This window comes from Stegostoma tigrinum, chromosome 2 (genome assembly GCF_030684315.1).
Source record: "Stegostoma tigrinum isolate sSteTig4 chromosome 2, sSteTig4.hap1, whole genome shotgun sequence".
Classification (NCBI taxonomy): Eukaryota; Metazoa; Chordata; class Chondrichthyes; order Orectolobiformes; family Stegostomatidae; genus Stegostoma; species Stegostoma tigrinum.
This window is the reverse complement of record NC_081355.1, coordinates 94,472,162-94,499,785: the sequence shown is the minus strand read 5'-3', so window position 1 is coordinate 94,499,785 and position 27,624 is coordinate 94,472,162. Positions and strand designations below refer to the sequence as shown.

At 40.9% G+C, this 27,624-nt stretch overlaps 1 protein-coding gene across 1 annotated transcript in view; it reads right to left on the bottom strand.

Moving 5' to 3' along the window:
• Nucleotides 1-4,823: 4,823 nt before the first annotated feature.
• hus1 (HUS1 checkpoint clamp component) overlaps nucleotides 4,824-27,624 on the bottom strand; it is a 43,604-nt gene continuing 20,803 nt past the window's right edge. Inside the window, exons 5-8 of the mRNA XM_048552739.1 lie at nucleotides 18,927-19,001; nucleotides 12,551-12,650; nucleotides 9,945-10,076; nucleotides 4,824-6,882 (exon numbers count right to left, since the gene is read on the bottom strand). Coding sequence (XP_048408696.1) covers nucleotides 6,800-6,882; nucleotides 9,945-10,076; nucleotides 12,551-12,650; nucleotides 18,927-19,001 — 390 coding nt within the window. The 3' untranslated portion in view covers nucleotides 4,824-6,799. The remainder of the gene's footprint in view (nucleotides 6,883-9,944; nucleotides 10,077-12,550; nucleotides 12,651-18,926; nucleotides 19,002-27,624) is intronic.

Genomic DNA, 27,624 nt, shown 5'->3' with positions numbered 1-27,624 from the left:
GTAGTGTCATCGATCATCTTCAGCTGTTTCATCAATGATGTTCCCTTCATCATAGGGCCGGCATGGTGGTTCAGTGGTTAGCACTGCTGCCTCACAGCACCAGGGACCCGGGTTTTATTCCACCCTCGGGCAACTGTCTGTGTGGAATTTGCACATTCTCCCTGTGTCTACATGGGTTTCCACTGGGTTCTCTGGTTTCCTCCCACAGACCAAAAATGTGCAGGCTAGGTGGATTGGCCATGCTAAATTGCTCGTAGTGTTCAGGGATGTGTAGATTTGGTGAATTACAGTAGGATGGGTCTGTGTGGGATGCTCCATTAGTCGGTGTGGATTTGTTGGGCCGAAGACACTGATTCCACACTGTAGGGATTCTATAAGCTAAGAAGTGGGGGTATTTGCCAATGATTGTGCAATGTTCAGCAACTCCTCAGATATTGGAGTAATCCATCTTCAAATGCAACAAGATCTGGACAATATCTAGGCTTGGGCTGACAAGTGGCAAGTAACAGTTGTCCTACACAATTGCTACAAGACCAGGTCAGAGGCTAGGAATACTGTGGTGAACCATCTACAAGGCACAAGTGAGGACTGTGACCAAATATTCCCCACTTGGCTGGATGAGTGCAGCTCCCCAAAACTCAAGAAGCTTGACACCATCTAGGACAAAGCAGTCCACTTAATTGGCACTACATACCCAAGCATTCACTCCCTCCACCACTGACGCTCAGTAGCAGTAGTGTGTGCTATGTACAAGAAGAGCTGCAGAAAATCTCCAAAGATCGTCAGACAGCACCTTCCAAACCTGCCACTTCCATTTAGAAGGACAAGGGTAGCAGATACATGGGAACAACACCATCATCAAGTCCCCCTCCAAGTCACTCACCATCCTGACTTGGAAGTATATCACCTTTCCTTCACTATTTGTGGGTCAAAATCCTGGAATTCCCTCCTTGATAGCATCATGAGTCAACACACAGCCGGTGGACTATAACAGTTCAAGAAGGCAGGTTGCCACCGACTTCTCAAGGGAAACTAGGGATAGGCAATAAATGTTGACCAGCCATCGACACCCACATACCACAAATGAATAAATTTAAAAAGTGCAAGATCCTCTTTGGAACAGTGACCATAACATAGCAGAATTGAGTATTCAGTTTGACAGGAAAGAAATTGGATTTTTACAATGGTGCTAAGTTTAAATAAGGGTAGTTAGAAAGGTACAAGAATACAGTTGGCTGAAGTGGGCTTAGAATAGAATTTAGGAAAAAAGATGATTGATGAACTCATGGCAAACATTTAAGAAAATAGTTCACATCTCATAACAAATTTATATCCCAGTGAGCAAGAACGATTTTCACAAGTGATTAAACAAACCATTCTTAGTCAAGGAAATTAAGGATAGCATTAAACTGAAAAAGAAAATACAACATGCAAAGATCAGTTGTAAGCCAGAAGATTGGGAAAATTTAAAAACTCACAAAAGGTGGCCAAAAAATGGAAAATACAAACTATAATGATTAAATAGCAAGTAAATCAAAAAAATAAGAACTTTTTCAAATATATAAGAAGGAATAGAGAGGTCTAATTGAACATAGAACTGCAAAATGGTAGAAAAGTTGAAGAAATACTTTGCATCAGTCTTCATTGTAGATGACATTTATACTATTCCAAAATAATCCAGGTGTAAAATGCAGGGAGCAAATAAATACAATTATTATCGCTGGAGAATAAAGTGCTGCGTAAAATAATAAGATTAAAGAGTGATAAGTCCCCAGGTCGTGATGGGTAGCATCCTAGGATATTGAAGGTAGTTTGACAAGCCACTTGGGATAATCTTCCAAGAATCCTCAGATTATGGAGAATACCCAGAGGATTGGGAAACTGCCAGAGTAACACCCTTATTCAAAAGGGAAGGAGGCAAAAAACAAGTAACTATAAATTAGTTTGCTTATTCCCTGCCTTGAGAAAATTTTAAGAGTCCGTATAAAGGAAGTAATAGAAATATATAATAAAAGCAAGAAGAGTCAGCATGGCTTCATGAATGGAAATCATTCCTGCTAAATTTATTATAATTCTTTGGGGAGGTAAAGACAGAATAGATAAAGGGAAAATAATAGCTGTGATATATTTGGATTTCCAAAAGGCATTTGATATGGTGCCTCACATAATGTTACTTAATAAAACAACAGCCTATGGCATTGGAATATAGAATGGATAGAGGTTTAGTTATCTAACAGAAGGCAGAAACTTGGGAAAAGGGGTCATTTCAGGATGGCAACCTATAACGAGAAATGTATCAGAGGGATCAATGGTGAAGCCACAATTGTTTGGAATATGTATTCATGACTAAGTTGGGGGAAGTGACTATAATATTGGTAAATTTATAACATGCAAAAAATAAACAACTGATGAGAATGACACAAAGTGCCTGCAAATTGATAGTTTTAATCTCGTTATTACACATCTCTGGGAAAGGTGGGATGTGAACTGGGATCTCCTAGCTCAGAGTATGGACAATACCACTGCACTACAACAGCTCCCCGGCTGGAGGATTTAGACATGTTAAATAAGCGAGCAAAATCTTGGCATATGGAATTTAATGTAGGAAAATGTGAGGTTATGCACATTGGCAGGAAGCACAGGGAATATTAGTATTATTCAAATGGAAAAAGACTATAGAATGCAACTGCACAGGACTCCTCATGCATACAGCATTAAAAGCTAGCATCGAAGTTCAGCAGGTAATACGAAAGGAAAATTGAATGTCAGTCTTTATTTCAAAGGGTTTTGAGCATAAAAATAGGGAGGTTTTGCCAAAAATATTCAAGGCACTATTTGGACCTCAATTAGAGTACTGTGAATAATTTTAATCTCCTGAAAAAAAAAGACACACTGATTTTGGATGAAGCATAGAGAAGATTCAGTAAGTTGAACCTTGGCAAGGAGGGATTTTCTTATGTGCAGAAGTTGTATAGTCTGTATTTTTACTCTTTGGAGTTTTGAAGAGTGACCTTAAGGAAATATACAAGATTCGTAGGAGCTTCGCAAGGATAGATGCTGAGAGGTTGTTTCCTCATGTGAGACAATCTAGAACCAGAGGCCATAATCTCAGAGTAAGAGGTCACCATTTAAGACAAGGATGAAGAGGAATTTCTTTCTTTGCTAATCCATTTATCACAGATGGCTATAGACGCTATGCCATGAAGTATATTAAAAGTGAGGTAGACACTTTTAATACTTTAATGAGTAGAGGATTCGTTAACAAGTGGTAAAAAAAAAGAATTGGACATTTTCACATCAGCAGCTGTGACCAGCGGAATATGAAGTGGAGCCTCAGATATTTACCATCTGTGAATGACTTACAAAAAGTGAGTGATTCATGCATTTAAGTTTGCTGATGAAACAAAACTCAGTGGGAAGGTAAGGCATGAGGACAGAAAGAGGCCACAAACCAATATACACTAGCCATGGTGCGGAGGTGCTGGTGTTAGACTGGGTTGGACAAAGTCAGAAGTCACATGACACCAAGTATTTAAAATCACAAACTTTTAGAGCACAATCCCTTTGTCAGGTGAAGTGACTGGCTAAGTGAGTGGACAACAAGGTGGAAGGTGGTGTCTGATTTGAGCAAAGGTGAGGTTATTCACTTCAGTTATAAGAATGGAAAAACGAAGTATTTTTTTAAAAAAGACATAAACTTATCTAATTTGATGTTTAGAGGGGCTGGAGTGCAAAGAACAAAGTTAGCATATAAATCCAGAAGAAGAGTATAAGAATAAGTAAAGCTTCCTGTAACCGTGCATGCAAATACGTTCTCACTATTTAAGAGATCTCCTTTGCAACAGTACAGCAAAGGTTCATGACATTGGATCTTGGAACAAGTGGGTTGTCTTACAATGAGAAACTGAGTAAATTGGGTATATATTCTCTGTATTTTAGAATAATGAAAGGTGATTTCATTGAAACATAGAAAACTCTGAAGGGGCTTGACAGGCTACACACTGAGAGGTTATTTCCTCTGGCTGGAGAGTCTGAAACGTGAGGGCAGAGTCTCAGGATAGCTAGATAATGATTTACAATTGAGATGTGGAGCAATGTCTCTCTTTAAAGCATTATCAATTGCGATCTATTCCTGGGACTTGTGGATACTCCTTTCGTATAGACTGGAAAGTAAATGGCTTCTAATCACTCAATGAGACAATCTCTTCTAAAGGTATGTAATAGCACATAGGAATATTGGCTCAGAAAGTTTACACTAATTTGTGACAAGAGACACAGACTCAGAGTAACAGAAGAACAAAATGTTATCATTTTTAATTGCTTTAGATTAGATTAGATTCAAATCCCTCCAGTGTGGAAACAGGCCCTTCAGCCCATCACTGACCCTTGGAGCATCCCACCCAGACCCATCTCCCCATAAACACCTAATCTACACATCCTTGAACACTATGGGCAATTAGCAACCTGTTGAAAAACCTTATGCTGTCAGCAGTTAGGATTCAAAATGGATGACAGTCATAGAGGTCTGTCACACAGATAAAGGCCTTTTGGCCAACACAGTCTGTGTCAGTCAAAACTCTGCACCTAACAATTTTAATCCCATTTTCCAGCACTTGGTCCATAGCCTTGTATACCTGGACATTGCAAGTGCGTATCCAAATACTTCTTAAACATTATGAGGGATTCTGCCTGTATCACCCTTACAAGCAGTGAGTTCCAGATTCCCACTACCCTCTGGGTGAACCAGATTTTCCTCGTATCCCCTCTAAACCCCCTGCCACTTACCTTAAATCTATGCCCCACTCCCACCCCCATTCCAGCAATGATCTCTCCCTTCAGTGTCCCACTACCCTGACAGATTTACCAACAAGTATCTGCTCCCAGTCCACTCTGACTGAATCATATCTATCTAATCATCTTCCCCCAGTTTGGAACCGTAATTTCAGACCCATCCTTGTCCTTTCTCATAACAATCTTGAATAGTTACGATTGTTGTCTGAAAAACGCTCCTCCACTGACACTTCAACTACTTGCCCAGCTTCATCGCCTTAAATTATGGACAGCCCCATCTCTTGTAAGGCCTTTGACATGCTGGCTTTAAGAAGCATTTTAAGACTTCTGCACACACTAAGAATACCAGTTAATGTTGAGGAGCTTGAAATCCCTCACTACCACTACCCTATTACTTTTACATTGCACTGAAATTTGTCTACCTATGTGGTCCTCTATTTCTCTCTGACAGTTCGGGAAATTTTCATACTCTACCAGAAATATGACTGCTCCTTTTTGGCTTTTAACTTCTACTCATATGGATTCATTTGAGAAGCCTTCTAAGATGTCATCCCTCCTTATTGCTATATTGATTAGCCTGATCAATATTACAACAGCCCCTTCCCTTTTAACTTCTGAAAGCCCTACATCCTGGAATAGAGCTGCCAATTCTGCCCCTCTCTCAACCATGTCTGTGATAGCAATAACATTGTATGCCATATTGTAATTTGTGCTTTCAGCTCATCTGCCTTGTTTATCAGACTCCATGCATCAAAGTAAATAACATCCAACCGTGCCAAACTCCCTGAAGCTTTAATTGGCTATTATTGTCAACGCCTTTGCTACATCCTCTAATTTTGGCCATGCATCTCCCTTGTTGAACCTTCTCTCAGGATTCCATATGCCTGCCAAGTTAGATTAAACCCTCCTCAACAACACTAGCAAACCACCCCTAAGGTTGTTGGTTCCATTCTGGTTCAGGTGCAACCCATCCAACTTGGATACTCTCCGCTTCCCCCCAGTTGATCTCAATGTTCCAGAAACCTAAAGCTTCCCCTCCTACATCTCTCCAGTCATGCATTCATCTGGACTGGCCTCCTATTTCAATATTCACAATCACGTGGCAACAGAAGGAACCTAGGCATTACTACCGTTTTAGGTCCTGCTTTTTAGTCTACTTTCCAGCTCCCTAAATTTGGTTATAGAACCTTATCCTTTTTTGACTTTTGTCACAATTACCAATACGTCCCACAATTTCTCCTCTCCCCCTTCAGAAAGCATGTCTGAGAGTTTACTGGAGACAGACTCACTTAGGGTTTTCAAAAAAATTTTGAATAATTATTTACAGAGAAAGGATTTGCATAATGATAGGAGACACTGTGGGACTAACTGAGTTGTTTATGCAACTGGACCAAATGGCCTCTTGTAACTCTTCTACACTTGAAGTGAACATATTTTGTTTTCTTTATTGGAAACATAAATAGTGAAAATAATTTTGACAATGTTTTCGGTCTTGCATCTTCAATAAATAAACAAATTGGCAGTAATACAAAGAAGGAAGAAAAACCAAACAACAAAATAACTGAAATTGTAACAGATTATGCACTCAAGACTAGAAGTATATTTTAAAATCCAACGATTGCTTTGATATGAAAAATAAAGAATATGCAGCAAAGCAAAACTCTATGGAAGATCTATTTAGTTGTTTTTTTCAGCTCTCAAACCACATATACATTAATAAGACAGGTTGGAAAATTGAGTTTCATTTTCAGTAGCTATTGAAAACTGGATGAAATCAGATAAGTCTATCAAGAAAAGCAGAAAAATTATTGACACTTTCTATGCTGAACTGAAATTTAGACACTAATTACCAAGATCTAAAGACAAAGGCGATTGCAATGTCAAGTCCAATTATTGGCACCACATTTAAATGTCTTGTCACACTGTGGACTTCTCAGACAGAATGCTCTTTCATTTCAAGCAAGGATGCAGGTGTCTATGATACATTTAGATGTTAATGTGAAGTCTCTCAAGCAACAGCTGGAATAAAGTACTGAAGAGACACATCTTCATGCAGTAAAACGAAGTGAATAACCTTGTTAGTCACTATATCTGTAAAGAAATGCATAATATTATTGAAATATTTATAAATGTACCAAATTTAACAAGTTTCAAACATACAATCATAACATAAAACGAGCATTTGCTCATTTGTTTAAAAGAGGTGACCATCGATATGACAGTTAAAACTTGCCACTATATACAAGAGGTAATTTTTCCAATTAATGTGTGACAAATATGTAATTGGGCTTGCTTTGCACATGTGATAAATCATTAGTAGTCTTCACTGAAAAAGGCTGATGGCCTGTGCGAAACTGAATGTCCTTGAGACATATCAGTCCTCAAGAATATAAGAAACAAATAGGAATTTTGGCCCTGCAAGTCTTTTCTATCATTCCAGGAGGTCATGGCTAACCTTCTACCTTAATTCATATTACGCACACTCTGCATTGCTTAATTCCCTCTGTGCACAAAAATCAGTCAACCTCTGTTTTGAACATACTTGTGGGCTTTGCATCAACAGGAAGGATGTCAAAGAGATGGAAGCAATTCAGAGAAGGTTTACTAACCACTACCTGGAATGAGTGTGTTGCCTTATGAGGTAAGGGTGGATAGGCTAGGCTTAAATTCTCTGGAGTTTAGAAGAGTCAGCAGTGATTTAAGTGAATCATAAGATCCTGAGAAGACTTGACTGCGTGGATATTGAAAGGATGTTTTTGCTTGTGGGGAAAAGTAAGGGTAATTTTGTAAAAATAAGGGGTTGTCCATTTAAAACATTTTTCTTGCAAGAGGATTGAGTGTCTCTGCCTGCTTCCCCACTGTAGGGATTCTATGATTCTTCGTAATTCTCTTCCGCAAAAGGCAGTTGATACAGCATCTTTAAAAACTTTTAAGGCAGAGCTAGATACAATTTTGGTTATCAAGGAGCTGAAAGGTTATCAGGGATATGCAGGAATGGTGAGTTGAGGTTAAAATCTGATCAGCCATGATGTTATTTAATGACGGAGCAGGCTCAAAGGGTCAAGTCATCTTGTTCTTTGTTCACGTTAGCCCTCAGGAGTACAGAATTCCTCCTGTGTGAAGAAATTTCTCCTCATCTTAGTTGTAGATAGTGGACTCCTTATTCTGAGTGTCTATCACAGAACTCCAAACCTGGGCTCAGTCTAAACGTATGAAGTTGTTGTTACTGCTTTGGTTCAAGTTCCTTTGTAATAAATGCTAATGATGATGTGTCTTTCTAACTGCTTACAGCACCTACTTTTTATCTTGTGTGATTTGTATGCACGGACAGCCAGGTCCTTTTCAGTACTATCTGTCTTTCATTATTCAAAAAATATTCTTTTTCAATTTTCCCACAGAAGTGGATAACTTTGCATTTCACCAACATTGCGTTTCCTAAGCTACTTTCTTGCCCACTCTTTCTCTTCATCACTATCCCATTGGAACCTCAGGGGGGTGATGACCTAGCATTATTGCTAGAAAATTAATTCATAAACTCAGCTAGTGTTCTGGGGACCCAGGTTTGAATCCCACCACAGCAGTTGGTGGAATCTGAATTCAGGTTTAAAGAATCAGGAATGAAGAATCTGATAAAACCATTGTCGATTGTCAGAAAAACCCATCTGGCCCACTAACATCCACCAGCAAAGGAAATCTGCCATCCTTACTTTGCCTAGCCTACAGTTGACTCCAGACACACAGCAATGTGGTTGACTCTCAATTGGTCTCTGAAATGGCCAAGAAAGCCACACAGTTGTACTAATTGCTGTGAGGTCCCACCAAAGAAATTAAACTGGACATCAACCCAAGCACTGAGAAAGACAATGGCAGACAAGGCCCAACAACACTGCGTAGTCCTCCTTACTGACATCTGGGGTCTAGTGCCAAATTTGGGACAGTTGAGTCAACAGCCTGACATAGACATACTCATGGAATCATAACTTACAATGTCCCAGCCACCAGCATCGCCACCCCTGGATATGTCCTATTCCATCAGCAGAAAACACCCAGCAGAAGTAGCAGCACAGTGTTATACGGTCAGGAGGGACTTGTCCTGGGAGTCCTCTACAAAATGAAGTCTCATGGCTTCAGGTTAAACACGGGCAAGGAAACTGTCTGCTGATTACAACTAATCACCCTCCCTTGGCTGAAAAATCATTATTCCTCCATGTGAAACAACAGTTGGAGGAGGCACTGAGGCTGGCAAGGGTATAAAATGGAATGAGAAAGTCTGCCTTCACATTGAGAATATCCTCCATCGTGTTGTGTGACACTGTCACTGTGCTAAATGGGACAGACTTTGAACAGATCTAGCAACTCAAGCCTCGGCATTCATGAGGCGCTGTGGACCATCTGTGGCAGCAGAATTGTACTCCAGCACAATCTGCAATCTCATGGTCCGGCATATCCCCCACCCAACCATGACCAACAAGCCAAGGGATCAACCTGGTTCAATGGGGAGTGTAGAAGGGCATGCCATGGGCGGCACCTGGGATTCCTGAACATGAGGTATCAACCTGGTGAAGTTACCAAACAGCACCACTTGCATTCCAAACAGTATTAGCAGCAAGTGATAGCCACGGAAAAATGATTCCACAACGAATGGAGTCACAAAGACTACTTGATCCATTAAAAGGACCTCATTGCTACATAAACAATGCCTCAGAAGATTACAAAAAATACAAATGCAAAACTAAATCTCATACGCAACTTGGTTAACGAAAGTAAGCATCAAAAAGAATTTTAGTTTTAAAATTCTGATGAGTTTCAATTGTTCCAGATTTACAGTACAGCAATTAGCTCCCTGTTTTGGCTGAAGTTTACTAAATGTTGCGTTAGGCCGACATATTCCCATTTGCAAATGAGAACGTAGAATATCAGGAGACTCTTATGCCAGTCTTCATGCACCATATAGATGGGCTGAATGATCTGTTGAGGGTCCTCATGGTGGAAGTATCTCACCTGCTTCAAGTCTCACGTGCTTCACAGGTGTGCAATAACATCTCTGAAAAGATTGATTTGAGAATGGCCCATTCCTATATTGTAAGTTCTACCCAAAATCCAACATTGTTAGTCTTAACAGACAAAAATTGGAAAAATTATAAATAACTTACTACATATGGCTTTGCTTGGGTTGACTTGCTGTCCAGCAAGAAACTGAAGAAGTCTCTTTATGTCTATCCTAGCTTCAGCCATGCTTGTTGGATCTCTTATTTGGCAGGAATCAGGTTGCGTACCCTCTTCAACTACCATAAATAAGAATTCATATGTTATCAGTTGAATTTTAAGGTTTACGCGAAAGCTTACATTAAAAATCAATTTTATGGTCTTTAAAGCAAAATAGATGCTTAATTATAGTAACAGTATTATAGCCAAAAGGAACTGCTCCATGCTCAGCAACAATAGACATATCAGCAGATGAGTATAGGTTTCACCTTTTGGATATTAGCTGTAGGAGCCCCCAGTAAAGTAAAGATGCATCAAAAGCCAAACTGGCTACGAGCCAAATGCTGAAAAATGGAGTTTAAATAGAGAGTTAACAAAGTGTGAAGCTGGATGAACACAGCAGGCCAGTTCCCATTATCTCTGATTTAAATAGAGTTGTTGTTTTTGACTGGTGCAGATGTGATTGGTCTGAAGGACCTTTGTCTAAGCTGTAGATCTCTATGACTCAGCAAAAGATCCAAAATCAGAGGTTAACAAGGTGTAGAGCTGGATGAACACAGCAGACCGAGCATCAAGGCTGATGGTTCGGGACGAGACCCTTCTTCAGAAATGGTTTCATTTCTGAAGAAGGGTCTAGGCCCGAAACATCAGCCTTCCTGCTCTTTTGATGCTGCTTGGCCTGCTGTATTCATCCAGCTCTGCAGCTTGTTATCTGAGATTCTCCAGCATCTGCAGTTTCTCCTATCTCCAAAATCAGAGGGTATCAGTTTAGATAATATTACCTTTAGGAAGGCAATAGCTGAGGTGATTGACGTCTTTGTTTGATATACAAAACCTGAATTTCAAGATTCAGTGTTAATACGAAGCATGTATACATGTATTTTTCCCACCCTTTGTTCCATGTTTTAGCATTCAGCAGTGATTTAAAAGCAACAAAGTGACAGCAGTGATTTAAAAGCAACAAAGTGAGTTAAGAAAATAACAGAAAACAAGTAAAGTTATTGCAAAATAAAAAACACAAAATGTTGAGAACAGCTAATTAATAAATGTGTTTCTCCACCAATGCCCAACAGGAGACTCCCCTCCAAGTATGAAGAACATGTATCTGCACACACAGACATACTGTTGGTTTACATATATAAAGCTAATAAATCTTTTCAAAACTTGCTAAAGCTAATAAGTAAAACAGTAGAGCAAATCATCTTTAAAATGGGACAAAAGCATATTAGGAACTGGAATCTAATCTTCCAGTAGTACATTGTCGACAATGTACAGTCATCTTCTTCAAGTTTATATCTCAATGGAGAAAGTCATCATAAGTATGGTACAGTAGACACCTTTACCTAGTGTTTGACAAAACTTTTAAACTAAAGCAATGATCTGTGCTGGGGCCATTGATGATTGTAATTTATATAAATAAATTACATGAGGGGGCCAAAAGTAATATTTCCAAACTTGTCGATGCCAAAACAAGGTGGGAATATAAGTTGTCCGAAAAGGCTTCAAGCAGACTTATACAGGTTAAAATAATGGCTAAGAATATGGTAGATTAAATATAATGTGAATTAGTATGAAATTATGCAGTATTGCAAGTGTAATTTGTCAATGTCAAGACATTAGAAATGTATTAATGTTTGAAGGAACTTGGATGTTCTTGTTTATGAATCATTGAAGGTTGGCATGCGAGTCCAGCAAGCAATTGGGTAGGCAAATATATTCTGATGTTCATTGCAAAGTGATTTGAATACAGAAACAAAAATGTTTTCCTGCTGTTGTATAGAGCTTTGGTGAGACCACACCTGGAGTATTGTGTACTATTTTGGTGTCCTGATCTAAGAAAGGATATACCTGCAAAAGAGGGAATGCAATGAAGGCTCACGAGACTATTCCCTGAGATGGTGAGATTGTCTTTTGAGAAATTGAAGAAACTGAGTCTGCACTTTCTAGAGTTTCAAAGACTGAAAGGTGAGCTCATTAAAATGTACAAAATTCTTACATGATACAATAGGATGGATGTAGACAGAATGATTCCCCTAGCTTGAAAGACTAGCGAAACAGACATAATCCCAGAAATGGGGTAGATCAGTTAATAGTGAGGAGTTTTTTTTACTTAGACAAGTGAACCGTTGGAAGTCTCTTCTGTTTGCTGTTCAGGCTCAATTGAGTGTGGTCAAGACAGAAATAGCACTAAGGGATATGGAGATTGTGTAGGAAAGTGACATTAAGATAAATGATCAACTGTGTTCTAAATGGATAGCAGACCAAGTCCAAGAGGCTGAATGGCCTACTCATGTTCCTGTGAATATGAATACATGTTTACTGAAAATTTGGCAGTGTGGCAAACAAGTTTTAAACTTTACCATACCTTGTTTTCTATTTGCACAAATATTCTCATGAAGTATTCTTATACTGGAATTCCATTGCTAACAATATTGTCAGTCTACCTCCAACACATGGACTGCAGTCGTTCATGATGGCTGCTCATCACTCCCTTCTCGAAGGAAGCCAGTCAGCAATGCCCATGTCCCACGGGTGAATGAAGAAAGTTACTTACCCCATGGAGGATTCCCAAGTTCTTTAAAATGTGTTGTCACTGACACCAGATCAGTATCAATTTTCAAATTCATTTCTCCATTCTGATTGGCTTCAATGATCTGAAATGTAAAAATCTACAGATGTATCACTTAAATTTATCACCAATGCCAAGACTGAAAATACCTAAAAGTTGCTGAACACATATTTCTCCTCAGTCACGCAGCTGAGTTAACATGGCAGTTCTGAGACCAGGCCATGGCTAAATTTATGAGGGTACTGGTTGGATGGAGTAGCTGAAGCAATCCAGTTGTTGCTCTATTTAATTATCCTCAGGAACAGCATGGAATCCCACTGCTGGATCTCTGCCCTTACCTTTTATGAATCCAAATTGATCAAATGAAGGCACAGAGCTTTCTGAACCACTAAGTGTATTAAGCTACTAAACATGTGCATGCCAAATTGAGTCACAAGATTTACATGTGCAAATATAAACCAAGTCAGTACAATTTGTATGATCTAAAATTATTTTGATACCACAATTTCATTTGCTTCAACACATAGCACAGATTGAATTCCAATCAAAACAACAATGTCACATTGGATAAATAGGATTTTTAACCAAAATGGAACATGTTTTTCAGTCCCCTGTATTAAGATTGTTATGACCAGCTGAGAAAGGTGAATTGGCTCCCCTGCTTTTAACACCATCTTGGTCAGTTGCAACAAACGTTTTTATTTATTTTTAGCATTTTCTAATAAAATGCAATGTCAAGTATACACATAACACCTGCACAAGCTTTTGAAGAGGAAAATGTCTGGTCCAGAGAGGAAGAATAAACAGATAGGGCATTTAAAAGCCCCGAGAGTTCTGGAGGTTTTCGATTTTGACTCAAGATCAAGTTATTTACTTGGTGACTGGTATCTTCAATATGAACACCATTTATATGTATCTTGGTGAATGGTTATTTCTCCCATTTGTTTTTTCACCAAAAACTGTTTTCAAAAGACAGGAAGAGGAAATTGGCTGAGAGAGATTCTTCCAGTCCTTGCTGTTACCAATCTATATTTCTTTAACTCTTGTTTTATCTCAAATATAGTTTATTTGTGTATTCCCATGTCTGGAACTGTTGTTTTGCCTCACACTAGACATCTTACAGGCATTACATCATATCCATTATGTGCCAACTATCAGGTATGTGCAATGTGAAATAGAAGATACTAATCTCTTTATGCTTCACTCAGTTGACCAGCTTCAATGTCTTTGGATAAAACGATAACTACAGTTCATACTTTTCTTTATTCATTCACAGGATGAGGGCATTGCTGGCTAGGCAGCACTTATTGCCTGTCCCTAATTGCCCAGACCACAATTAAGAGTCAACCACGTTGCTGTGGGCCTGCAGTCATATGTAGACCAGATTAGATAAGGATGGCAGTTTCCTCCCCTAAAGGACATTAGTGAACCAGGTGGTTTTTTCCAACAATTGACAATGGATTCATGGTCATCATTAGATTCTTAATTCCAGATATTTATTAAATTCAAATTCTCTCATCTGCAGTGGTGGGATTCGAACCCTGGTCCCCAGTACATTGCCTGGGTCCCTGGATTAACCGTCCAGTGATAATATCATGAGGCCATCACCTCCCCATCATTTAGTCATTTAAAGTACACTAGTTTCTTGAAATTGCATCAACCTGTGATCAGGCGAAGGCTGTAGCTATTTTAAGTTACTGTTTGTTCTTTTTTAAAACAAATTTAGTCCAGGAAAGAGCTCAGGTGCGAAAATCAGATGGTGGAAGTTGAAAATTGATTGATCGATCATAGTGTTACTGCTATCATGACAAAATAAATAAACTGACAATGTATTTATAGAATATAGCTCAAATGATTTTTTAAAAAATAATTTCCAACTTGGCAAGTGCATTTATGTCACTATCTAGGCTTCACACAGGCTGCTAGTCATATCATTTTACCCGACTGTGCCAGATGAATTATATTAAACCAATGTATCAGTACTGATCAAATCGCAGCAATGCAAGAGGACGCTAAATAATTGGATGCGACCTATTTACACTTGCAGACAAATCAGCACATTAGGTTTTACATGAGTAATATTGATAGAATACTAACAGCTCCAATATATTCTAAAACAATTAATTTGTGAAGTATAATAAAAAATTAATACTTAGGATTTTGTATGTTTCTTTCTTAAGAGCATCAACATTCATAAGGCAATGATAAAGCTATCCTTGTCTATTTTGAATGCTGAGAAAGCTGGATAAATACATTTTCGTGAATCATGACGGTGATTTTCTAAAATGCTGCCCCAAGTTCTGGAACTTTCTTACTTAAGGCCCAGGTCATTTTCATGCTAACTTCAACAGATTTCATGGTAACTAATAACAAATATGAAGGTGAATACAAACCTCAGATATGGCTACTTTTCAGTTTTCAGTGACTACTTTATTATTGTCACTGACTGATGGTGATGCAGTTATTACCTTGTGTTTATATAGTTGTGTGGCATATTCAGATCAAAGCATACCCTCATGTTCTTACTGTCAATGTTAGTAAATAATTCTGGGCTAAATAAATAATTAAACAAATTAAAACAAATAACAATAAATAAATAAATAGTTAATTATTAAATTCTATAAATCACTCATTTACAATTCTGCACTTAAACCGTGAATTGTAAGATTTGGTGACTATATTTATCTAAGGTTCTACATTGACTTGGAGTAATATTTTAAGATTTTGACCCAGCGTTTTTTTTAACAGTATAGTTTGAATTTCTGCTTGTGAAACAATTAAGAGGTCAGTTGTTTGCAAGGAACTGATTTTGCTGGCTTAATTAACCTAGGGGACTGGATTGAGCAATAGTGCCTGTTTTAATTATGTAACATGCAATTCAAGGCTTGTTTGTCGGTATTAAGGAAAAAAATAAAAAGTTTTGATTTAGTAGCTTCAGTTTAGTATGAATCCTATGTTTAGCAAAGAATCATTTATTTTAATAAGTTTACTAACTGATTTGATCAATTAAATCGAAACACAGAACAAAACAGATATCTTGAAAGCACATCCTGGTCCTCTGCCATTTACATTTGAGCTTAACCGTTTTAGTATCCTGGGAATGTTGAGTTAAATTGTTTATGACAGTTGAATTTATCAATAGAATGATTAATATTGTATGTACAATTGCTCTGTATTTACAAGAAAGTGTAGCTAAACTGAAATCTTAACTCTTCGATTCTAAAGACTAAGAGACATTTGTTCGGCCTCAGTTACAGAGATGAGGATGACACTAGATGACCCTCATCTTAATCCAATGGAAAGAGTTTATTCAAGCCATTTCCCAATCAGAAATAAGAGACCCTTTGAAGTCAAGATAAAGGGTGACAGAAGTGTAATTCTTCTCAGACTTGATTTAATGTAATGTCACTTCACAGACATGAAAAGAAAGGCATAGCCTTTGCTAGCAACGTTTAAGGAATCCTGGGCGTTAAAAGACAAGAAGCTTCCTTGTTGTCTTCACAGCTTGGTTGTTAAGTATTTATATAATCTTGCTCAATAAATTCTACTTGTTTCATAAGAATTTGTCATTTGTTCCTTGTTAGGTGAAGAACAATTGAGGATCCTGTTGTTATCAATTGAAAACTTAGCAGTTAGAGTCTTTAGTAAAAGGATATTATGCCTCACAATCCCTAAAATGTAGGCAATCAACCAGCAAAAAATTCTCAATGCCATTTAATAAAATATAATATTTTATTAACTCTCATATGTAACTACACTAAATGTACACACCAATCCACTCAAAACAGAATGCCCTGACTCTCACCATAAACAATTCCATAGGACATCTGTTTGGATGAAATAAATCTAAAGATTCTGACTGACAGTGAAACAATACTACTGTTCTAGAAGTCCAACCTAAACGTCAAATTGTTGATTTGAAGTGCATCCCACTTAGTGAAGTCAGTTTTTAATTTTAGTGTGACTGCAATCATCACACTTCTCTACAGAAGGCAACAGATGCTGCTGAACAGTGCAGCATGCTGATGTAAAACCACACGATTTGGACGAAAAACACTTAGTAGGCACAAACAGTGCACAATGTAAGCACTGACATGAACTGTACCACAAAACTGTAAACTTTCATTAACACTTCTATTATTCAAACTATTTTATGGCTGACCATCTTTGGTCTACATTTCACCCAAAACAGTTGTGATATTTCACACAGTTGAACAGTTTTAAAAGAAACAAGAATATTATGAAAATGGATCATAACCCCTAAAGACTGAGACTTTCTTTTACTTTTAATTCCTAAATGCACAGCTCCTAATAGAATTACAACAGAAAAACTGTAGATTAACTTCAGTGACTGTCTGGGAAGGCCTCTGTCGAGCTGAAGGAATATTGCAAATGTAACTCATCAGAGAAATTTTAAACAAACTGGACTGTGACCTCCCGTGGCTACAAAGATAATAGAGGACTGATGATCCCCTATTTCACAGCAAGCCATCACTTGTGAATTACAGCCCAACTGCAGATGCATTTTGTATTTTTCATTATGAACAGAACACAGGACAGGGGCTAAAAAACAAGATTCAATTCTAGTGGCATGGACTCGTGTGACTAAAGGATCTCATTTAAGCAATAGCATGCTGTGAAGGTCACAGTTGACAAACTACTCACGGGTTATCCTTGAGCTGCAGACAAAGCCTCTCTCATTCTGAATACTACAAACTAGCTAAAAAGAAGTGAATCAAAATGAAGGAAATTCAATCAGCCTAGAAAACCAAGTATCTCAAAATATGCTTGTTCAACTGCCACCATTACGAGTAACGTCCATTGTCATGGTCAACCTGTGTTGCATTATAATTTCTTTTCATGTGCAGTAATGATAAAAGTCAATATTTTTGTGACTTCAAGAAAGCCTGATGAAATTGGTTCCTTTAAAAACAGAAGTTCATTTGATTTGTTTGGTTGAAAGATATCCGCAAGGGAAGATATCCATCTTAAAACAACTTTGTTGCAACTGAGGGGATGAGTGAATAGAGAATGTGAACTGGTTCATCATCACCACTGCCCCTCTCACCCCCGTCTCACCTGGGAGTTTAACAATTTGGGATATCCTGCCTGGAACTGAGGCCGAGTCATAACAGTACAGAGCTCTTGCTACAACTGCACCTAATGCACTGCAAATAAATTTAGTCATATAACTAAGGCAGACTAACTTGCAAAGAAGGTTCACTCGGCTGAACCTGATATGAGGGGTTTCTTCTTCAAGGGGGAACTTGAGCAGGTTAGACCTATTCCCATTCAATTTTAGATGGACGAGAGGTGAATTTATTGGAATACATCAAGTGTCAAGAGGTTTGACAGGGTAGATGCTGAGAGAATGTTTCCGCTTACAGGAGAGTCGAGAAATGAGGGTGGGGTGCATGGCGTTTAAAAATAAGAAATCCCTTAATTCATATTGAAAGGAGAAGGAGTTTCTCTCAGAATTATTACTGTGGAATTCTTTTCTCTAGTGTGCAACTGAGGCTATATCAATGAAAATATTCAAAGGTGCACTCAATAAATTTTACATTTAAAGGAGTAAAAGGTTATAGGGGTAGGCAGGAAGGTGGGGTTAACGATCTTATTGAATGGCAGTGTCGGTACAATGGGCCAAATGACTTTCATCTACTCATATTTCTATCTACTTCAATATGAGTAGGAGTAGGCCACATGGCTCATGGAGCCTGCTCCATCATACATTAAGGGCAGCATGGTGGCCCGGTGGTTAGCCCTGCTGCCTCACAATTCCAGGAACTCGAGTTCGATTCTAGCCTCGGGGAACAGTCTAAGTGAGTTTCCTCCAGTTGCTCCAGTTTAATTCCACAGTCCAAAGATGTGCAGGTTTAGTGGGCTGGCTATGCAAAATTGCCCATTGTGTCTAGGGTCGGGGGTGGGATGCTCTTCAGATGGTTGGCGTGGACTTGATGGGCTGAATAGCCTGCTTCCACATTGTAGAGATTCTATGATATCTCTGATATAAGATATTGGCTATTCTTCTACATCAGAACTACGTTCCACTCTATCTCCACAGTTATTAAACTGTTCTTGTACAAATCCTGTCTGTCTTAGTCTTTGATGTGCTCATTAGCTATATATTCAAGCCCTATGACTTGGAGAATTCCAAGGATTTGCAATTCTCAAATGTAAATATTTTGCCTCAACTTCAGTCCTAAATAGACAACACAAAACCCATTGCTTATCATTTGTACTTACAAAAAATTGAAATACCTCAAAAATTATTTACACTGTGCTCAACAATTAAGATAGTAATAGATTCAACAAATGGGAAACAGTCTTAATTAATGTAGTTTTTAAGATACAAACTTACAACATGGTTAGCAAGATTCTTCATTCTTTCTACAACACTCTTCATGATCTTCAGTACTGGTAAATAAATACTGACCTTTAAAATCAATGAGAAACAGGTTTAAAAATACAAACCCCAGTGTGAATTATGTTACATAACAGTTCTCTTTAATTACACTAAACACCAAAAAATTTGAAAACAATGATGTGTGTTATACAACCTTTGGAAACAAGTGAGGCTTCTGTGACTAAATATGATGCACTCTATGTTGATATTGCAAAAACAAAGAAGTCAGCTGCTAATATAAAAGTTTGCTTTCTAGCTAGCTTTAGATTTTATTCTCTGAAAGCCACCCATCAGCTTGAAGACTCTAAATTCAAAATACTTCTGGAATTCTTTCCCTAAAACTTTCCACCTTTTTATATTCTTTTAACATGCTCCTTAAAACTCACCTTTTTTAACCAAGCTTTTAATCAACTCCCCTCACAATTGACGTTGCTTGGTGCCAGAGATTATTTTATAATATTCTTACTGGGCATCTTGGAGCGATTTAGTATGTTAAAGATAATATCTAAATACAATTTGCGATTGTTCTTATTCATTGTTAACAGATGGTACCAGGACTCAACAATCTGGAACACCATTTCCCAGTTCCACATGCCCTGAAAGTCTGCTCTAATTCCTACTCTAATTTTTCTCTCTTCCATCCAATACCGAATTCAAATTGTGATCTGTTTCCTAACCACATATAGTTATCTTCTCCCATGACCTTCTTCTGTTGTGTGCCTTTTCAAAAGGGTTCCTAAAATCTACATTCACTACATCCACCACACTTCCCCCAATTAGCGTGTCTATTACTACCTCAAATACTTATGAGGTTTATCAAGCAAAATTGTCCATTTGAAATCCATACTATTTCATTATTTTCATTTTATCTGTATATAAAGTAATATTATCCACAATTAGATTAACTAAAATTTCCCAAACAATGGTATTAATCTCATCAGCGTTGTGGCACCTTTCAAAAATGGGTACTGTGATGCCCACTACACTACACTAAACAGCATAACAAAATATAATTTTCAGTTCAATTTTGACTCTCAGAATTTCTCAAGGTATCCCAATGATTAAAGGATGATCAAATCAACCATGACCCCACTCAATGGCAGAGCAAACTCGATGGGCTGAATGGCTTGTTTATGATCCTTTGTTTTATGGTCTTATGGTCTTGCTCGTGGTTTGTGTTCCTTTAGACTTACTGACTTATATCATCTCCTTTCATCCAGCATGACATTACTAATCTAGCCTTCAATCACATCATGACTGATAGCGATTGCAACGTCATTTTCCTCACTAAAGTGATATCATTTCTAAATATATCTTTTGATGATTATTAAGAAGGTAAAACCTCCTTTCACAGGTCCCATTTTACTTCTGACAATCCTCTTTTTGCATCGACTTGTAAAGTACTTCAGGACTCTTATTATTGATTTTGATTTATTTTCCTCATATTAGCTTTTGTTTTATGCATTCAGGGGATGTGCGTGGCAGTGACTGGGACAGCATTCACTGCCCATTCCCAATTTCTTTGGATAAGGCAGTGGTGAACTACCTTTTTGAATCGTTGCAGTCCATTTCGTATCAGTACACCCACAGTGCTGTTAGGAAGGGAGTTCCAGGCTTTTGACACAGTGGCAGCAGAAGAATGCTGATATATTTACAACTCAGAACGATGAGTGGCTTGCATGTGGTAGAATTCCAATGCATCTACTGCTCCATCTTTCTAGACAGTAATGGTTGCTGGTTTGGAAAGTGTTGTCCAAAGAGTTTTTGAGAATTTTTGACGTGCATCTTTTAAACTGTATACACGATTGTTGAGAGTTGGTGGTGAAGGGACTGTAAGTTTGTAAATGTGATGCCAATCAAGTTGCAGTTTTGTCCTGCATGATGTCAGGTTTCTTCAGTGTTACGGGAGCTGTATTCATCCAGGCAAGAGGGGAATTTTCCTTACCAGACTCTTAATGTCTGTATTATATTTTAGTATATTTTTCATTGTTCTTCAGAATTTTTGTAATTCATTATCATTCTTCAATAGTACACTGTCAACAGTAGGTCTTACATTTTTGCATATCAATCTAAAATTACCAGCATGTTTTGAGAAGATTTGTATCTCAGGTTGAGGTTCTGCATGTAAGTTTGCTCGCTGTGCTGGAAGGTTCGTTTTCAGACGTTTTGTCTCCATTCTAGGTAACATCATCAGTGAGCCTCCGACGAAGCGCTGGTGTTATGTCCCACTTTCTATTTATGTGTTTAGGTTTCCTTGGGTCGGTGGTGTCATTTCCTGCATTGGTGATGTCATTTCCTGTTCTTTTTCTCAGAGGGTGGTAGATGGGCTCCAAATCAATGTGTGTGTTGATGGAGTTCTGGTTGGAATGCCATGCTTCTAGGAATTCTCATGCGTGTCTCTGTTTGGCTTGTCCTAGGATGGATGTGTTGTCCCAATCAAAGTGGTGTCCTTTCCAATCTGTATGTAAGCATACTAGTGATAGTACATAGAACATTACAGCACAGTACACGCACTTCGGCCCTCGATGTTGTGCCGACCTGTCATACTGATCTGAAGCCCATCTAACCTACACTATTCCATATGCGTCCATATGCTTATCCAATGACGCCTTAAATGTACCCAAAGCTGGCAAATCTACGACCGTTACAGGCAAAGCGTTCCATTCCCTGACTACTCTCTGAGTAAAGAAAGTACCTCTGACATCTGTCTTATATCTTTCACCCCTCAATTTAAAGCTATGCCCCCTCGTGCTGGCCGTCACCATCCTAGGAAAAAGGCTCTCCCTATCCACCTTATCTAACCCTCTGATTATTTTATATGTTTCAATTAAGTCACCTCTCAACCTTCTTCTCTCTAATGAAAACAGCCTCAAGTCCTTCAGCCTTTCCTCGTAAGACCTTCCCTCCATACCAGGCTACATCCTAGTAAATCTCCTCTGCACCCTTTCCAAAGCTTCCACATCCTTCTTATAGTGCGGTGACCAGAACTGTACACAATACTCCTAGTGCGGCCCCACCAGAGTTTTGTACAGCTTCACCATAACCTCTTGGCTCTGGAACTCGATCCCTCTATTAATAAAAGCTAAAACACTGTCTGCCTCATGGACACCGAGATCTCTCTGCTCATCTACACTACGAAGAATCTTACCATTAGCCCAGTACTTTGCCTTCTGGTTACTCCTACCAAAGTGCATCACCTCACACTTGTCTGCATTAAACTCCATTTGCCATCTCTCAGCCCAGCTCTGCAGCTTATCTATGTCTCTCTACAACCTACAGCATCCTTCGTCACTATCCACAACTCCACCGACCTTAGTGTTGTCTGCAAATTTACTAACCCATCCTTCTATGCCCTCATCCAGCTCATTTATACAAATGACAAACAGCAGTGGACCCAACACCGACCCTTGCGGTACGCCACTAGTAACTGCTCTCCAGGATGAACATTTCCCATCAACGACCACCCTCTGTCTTCTTTAGCAAGCCAATTTCTGATCCAAACTGCTACATCTCCCACAATTCCATTCCTCCGCATTTTGTACAATAGCCTATTGTGGGGAACCTTATCGAACGCCTTGCTGAAATCCATATACACCACATCAACCGGTTTACTCTCATCTACCTGTTTGGTCACCTTCTCAAAGAACTCAGTAAGGTTTGTGAGGCATGACCTTCCCTTCACAAAACCGTGCTGACTAACCCGAATCAATTTATTCTTTTCTAGATGATTATAAATCCTATCCCTTATAACCTTTTCCAACACTTTACCAACAACTGAGGTAAGGCTCACGGGTCTATAATTACCAGCGTTGTCTCTACTCCCCTTCTTGAACAGGGGAACCACATTTGCTATCTTCCAGTCATCTGGCACTATTCCTGTAGACAATGACGAGTTAAAGATCAATGCCAAAGGCTCGGCAATCTTCTCCCTGGCTTCCCAGAGGATCCGAGGATAAATTCCATCCGGCCCAGGGGACTTATCTATCTTCACCCTCTGAAGGATTTCTAATACCTCTTCCTTGTGAACCTCAATCCCACCTAGTCTAGTAGCCTGTATCTCCGTATTCTCCTTGACAACATTGTTGTTTTCTAGAGTGAATACTGTTGAAAAATATTCATTTAGCGCTTCCCCTATCTCATCTGACTTCATAGACAACTTACCACTACTATCCTTGGTTGGGCCTAATCTTACTTTCGTCATTCTTTTATTCCTTAAATACCTATAGAAAGCCTTAGGGTTTACCCTGATCCTATCCGCCAACAACTTCTCATGTCTCCTCCTGGCTCTTCTGACCTCTCTCTTTAGGTCTTTCCTGGCTACCTTGTAGCCCTCAAGTGTCCTAACTGAGCCTTCACATCTCATCCTAACGTAAGCCTTCTTCTTCCTTTTGACCCGAGATTCCACCTCCTTCGTAAACCACAGCTCCCGCAATCTACAGCTTCCTCCCTGCCTGACAGGTACATACTTACCTAGGACACACAGGAGCTTTTCCTTGAATAAGCTCCACATTTCTAATGTGCCCATCCCCTGCAGTTTCCTTCCCCATCCTATGCTCCCTAAATCTTGCCTAATATCATCGCAATTGCCTTTCCCCCAGCTATAACTCTTGCCCAGTGGTATACACCTATCCCTTCCCATCACTAACATAACAGAATTGTGATCGCTATCACCAAAGTGCTCACCTACTTCCAAAGCTAACACCTGGCCAGGCTCATTACGCAGTACCAAATCTAATGTGGCTTCGCCCCTTGTTGGCCTATCTACATACTGTGTCAGGAAGCCCTCCTGCACACAGTGGACAAAAACTGACCGATCTATAGTACTCGAACTATAGTGTTCCCAGTCAATATTTGGAAAGTTGAAGTCCCCCATGACAACTACCCTGTCTCTCTCACTCCTATCGAGAATCATCTTTGCTATCCTTTCCTCTACATCTCTGGAACTATTTGGAGGCCTATAGAAAACTCCCAACAGGGTGACCTCTCCTTTCCTGTTTCTAACCTCAGCCCATACTACCTCAGTTGACGAGTCCCCAAAAATCCTTTCTGCAACTGTAACACTGTCCTTGACCAATAATGCCACACCTCCACCCCTTTTACCATCTTCTCTGTTCTTACTGAAACATCTAAATCCTGGAACCTTCTTTCCTGTCCCTTCTCTATCCATGTCTCCGAAATGGCCACAACATCGAAGTCCCAGGTACCAACCCATGCTGCAAGTTCACCCATCTTATTCCGGATGCTCCTGGCATTGAAGTAGACACACTTCAAACCAACTTCTTGCTTGCCAGTGCCATCTTGCTTCCCTGAAACTTTGTAGTGGGTCATGTCTTTTTGTGGCTAGTTGATGTTCATGTATCCTGGTGGCTAGCTTTCTGCCTGTTTGTCCAATGTAGTGTTTGTCGCAGTTATTGCAAGGTATTTTGTAAATGAAGTTTGTTTTGTTTGTTGTCTGTATAGGGTCTTTTAAGTTCATTAGCTGCTGTTTTAGTGTGTTGGTGGGTTTGTGGGCTACCATGATGCCAAGAGGTCTGAGTAGTCTGGCAGTCATTTCCGAAATGTCTTTAATGTAGGTGAGAGTGGTTATGGTTTCTGGGCACGTTTTGTCTGTTTGATTGGGTTTGTTGCTGAGAAATCAGCGGACTGTGTTCATTGGGTACCCGTTCTTTTTGGATATGCTGTATAAGTGATTTTCTTCTGCTCTTCATAGTTCCTCTGTGCTGCAGTGTGTGGTGGCATTATTTCAACAAGCCACCACACACTGCAGCACAGAGGAACTACGAAGAGCAGAAGAAAATCACCTATACAGCATATCCAAAAAGAACGGGTACCCAATGAACACAGTCCGCCGATTTCTCAGCAACAAACCCAATCAAACAGACAAGACGTGCCCAGAAACCATAACCACTCTCACCTACATCAAAGACATTTCGGAAATGACTGCCAGACTACTTGGACCTCTTGGCATCATGGTAGCCCACAAACCCACCAACACACTAAAACAGCAGCTAATGAACTTAAAAGACCCTATACAGAAAACAAACAAAATGAACGTCATTTACAAAATACCTTTCAAGAACTGTGACAAACACTACATTGGACAAAGAGGCAGAAAGCTAGCCACCAGGATACATGAACATCAACTAGCCACAAAAAGACGTGACCCACTATCATTAGTATCCTTACATACAGATGAGGAAGGACACCACTTTGACTGGGACAACACATCCATCCTAGGACAAGCCAAACAGAGACACGCACGAGAATTCCTAGAAGCATGGCATTCCAACCGGAACTCCATCAACAAACACATTGATTTGGAGGCAATCTACCATCCCCTGAGAAAAAGAACAGGAAATGACATCACCAATGCAGGAAATGACACGACTGACCCAAGGAAACCTAAACACTTAAATAGAAAGCGGGACATAACGCCAGCGCTTCACTGGAGGCTCACTGATGATGTTACCTAGAATGGTGACGAAGCGTCTGAAAGCGAACCTTCCAGCTCAGTGAACCAGCTTACATCTGGAACAAAATAAAGACCCACTCTTTTATGGACCGAGAAGAGGAGAGTGCAACTGTGTTGGAGGTGGAAGGAAGACGTCGGGTTGGCTGTGCACCCTTGCAACCGGTGGATCTTAATGCTGGCTTCAGCCTAACGCTGGTTCAGGGGAGCAACCTACCTGCAACGATGGCTGCGGCAAGTGCCCATGCCCCAGGTCAGGGAGTCCGGAACACCATCCGCGTTTCCGTGAAGAAGGTGGATGAAGGTGCACCTGTGGACCGCACCTTCTTCGTGAAGAGGGTCCTGTTGGACTGTTGTGGGTTCACTGCTGCGGACATTTACTGCCTGCAGGATTTCCGTGGGGGAGGTTTCTATGATGTAACCTTCAGGAGTGCCAAGCTTTGCGAGCGCTTCCTGGAGGTTTTCAAGGAGAAAGAAGGTGAGGGCCCCCTCTCTGTACTGACCGCTGTTCGTCATGCCAGTGCAGAGGAGCCGTATGGTGACTGTACACATGTACACCCGCATGTGCCAGCAGCTGATGTCCTGACCTTCCTCGGAAGGTACGTGAAGGTGGAAGGGGACCTAACTAACATCATGGATCCCTTCGGGATCTGGACCAGTCAGAGGCAGGTCAGGGTGATGCTGAGGACAGGCGCGGACGGGAACATCGTACACCCACCGTCCAGCTTCGCGATCGGCGGGAGCAAGGGCTACCTGACCTACACAGGGCAACCTAAAGTCTGCCATGCCTGTGGTAGGTCAGGTCACGCGGCGGCCGACTGCAAAGCCACCATCTGCAGGAACTGCAGGGAGGAGGGACACCTTGCAAAGGATTGCCCAAAAGAAAAAAGCTGCAACCTTTGCGGGGAAGTGGGCCACCTCTATAGGGCATGCCCACGGCGGGGAACCACCTACGCCCAGGTTGCCAGCAGGGGCAATGCGGGGCAAGGCCCCCCCGGAGGGGAGGAAGGCACCAGGCCCCTGCAAGGACCCCCCTAACGTGCAGGAGGGCCAGTTTGTGCAGGAGGGCCCAGCCCCACAGGACGGATCCGAGGCCAGCAAAGCGCCTCTGCAGACTCCGCTCCCCCCCGCCGACAAACCGGAGTCGATGGAAGATGCAACAGGTGACCCAGGGGAGTGGACAACGGTCCAGAAGGTGAGGAGGAAGGCACGCCGGCGGACCCCGGCACCGCAACCATAAGGCGGGAAGAGGCGGCTGTAAGAGCTCTTCTGACGAGGGGGATTCGGAGGAGGCCTGCCCAAAGCAGAAGCTAAAGATCTCAGGGGAGAAGGAAAGCAGCACCCCGAATCCAGGTGATGGGAAGCGTCCTGAGGCTCCCTCCGACACCCAGCCACGCGCTGCTGGAGCCCTGGAGGGCCCCCCGGAACCTTCAGGTGGGAAGCAGGAAACAGCGTGTCCCCAGCCTGACCCAGAGCCGGACTCTCCTGCCTCCGTACCCCCGACGGGGGGATGCTACCCGGAAGGCAGCACAGACAGTTTCCTGAGCCCGGACAGCGTCCAGCAGTTCACCCAGGCAATGGGCATGAAGGGACAGATGGAGAGGCTGGACCTTGGACTCGGGGAGGGTACTGCGGTCACTGCCCACAATGGGGGTACGAGTTGCGAGCGTTAATGTGCGCAGCGTCAAGTCCACCGCAAGATGTGTGTCCACGTTGGCCTACCTGACCACCGTCAAGGCAGACCTCCTGTTTCTGCAGGAGTGCGGGATACCGCACCTCAGCAGGTACGGGAAATGGTCGGGCGCCTGGACCTGTGGGCCTTCGATCTGGTTGGGGGGTAACAACTGTCGCTCCTCGGGCTTGGTTATTCTGCTGCGGGGGTGCAACTTCACCATCTCTCAAGATCTGGAGGTGGTGGGGGGGGGGCGCCTCCTAGTGGCTGATGTCACCTACAGGAACACTCCCCTGAAGCTGATCAACGTGTACGCCCCAGCGGTACAGAGTGAGCGGTTGGCCGTCCTGCAGCGGCTTCCACTCCTGCTGGCTACATCCAGGCCGGTCTTCCTAGGCGGAGACTTCAACTGCATCATCGATGCAGATGGAAGATCCGGCGTGGGGACAGCGGGTGGGGGGGAGTCAACTGGATGTCATGTCCAGATTCCTGATGGGCACGGTGAAGGACGC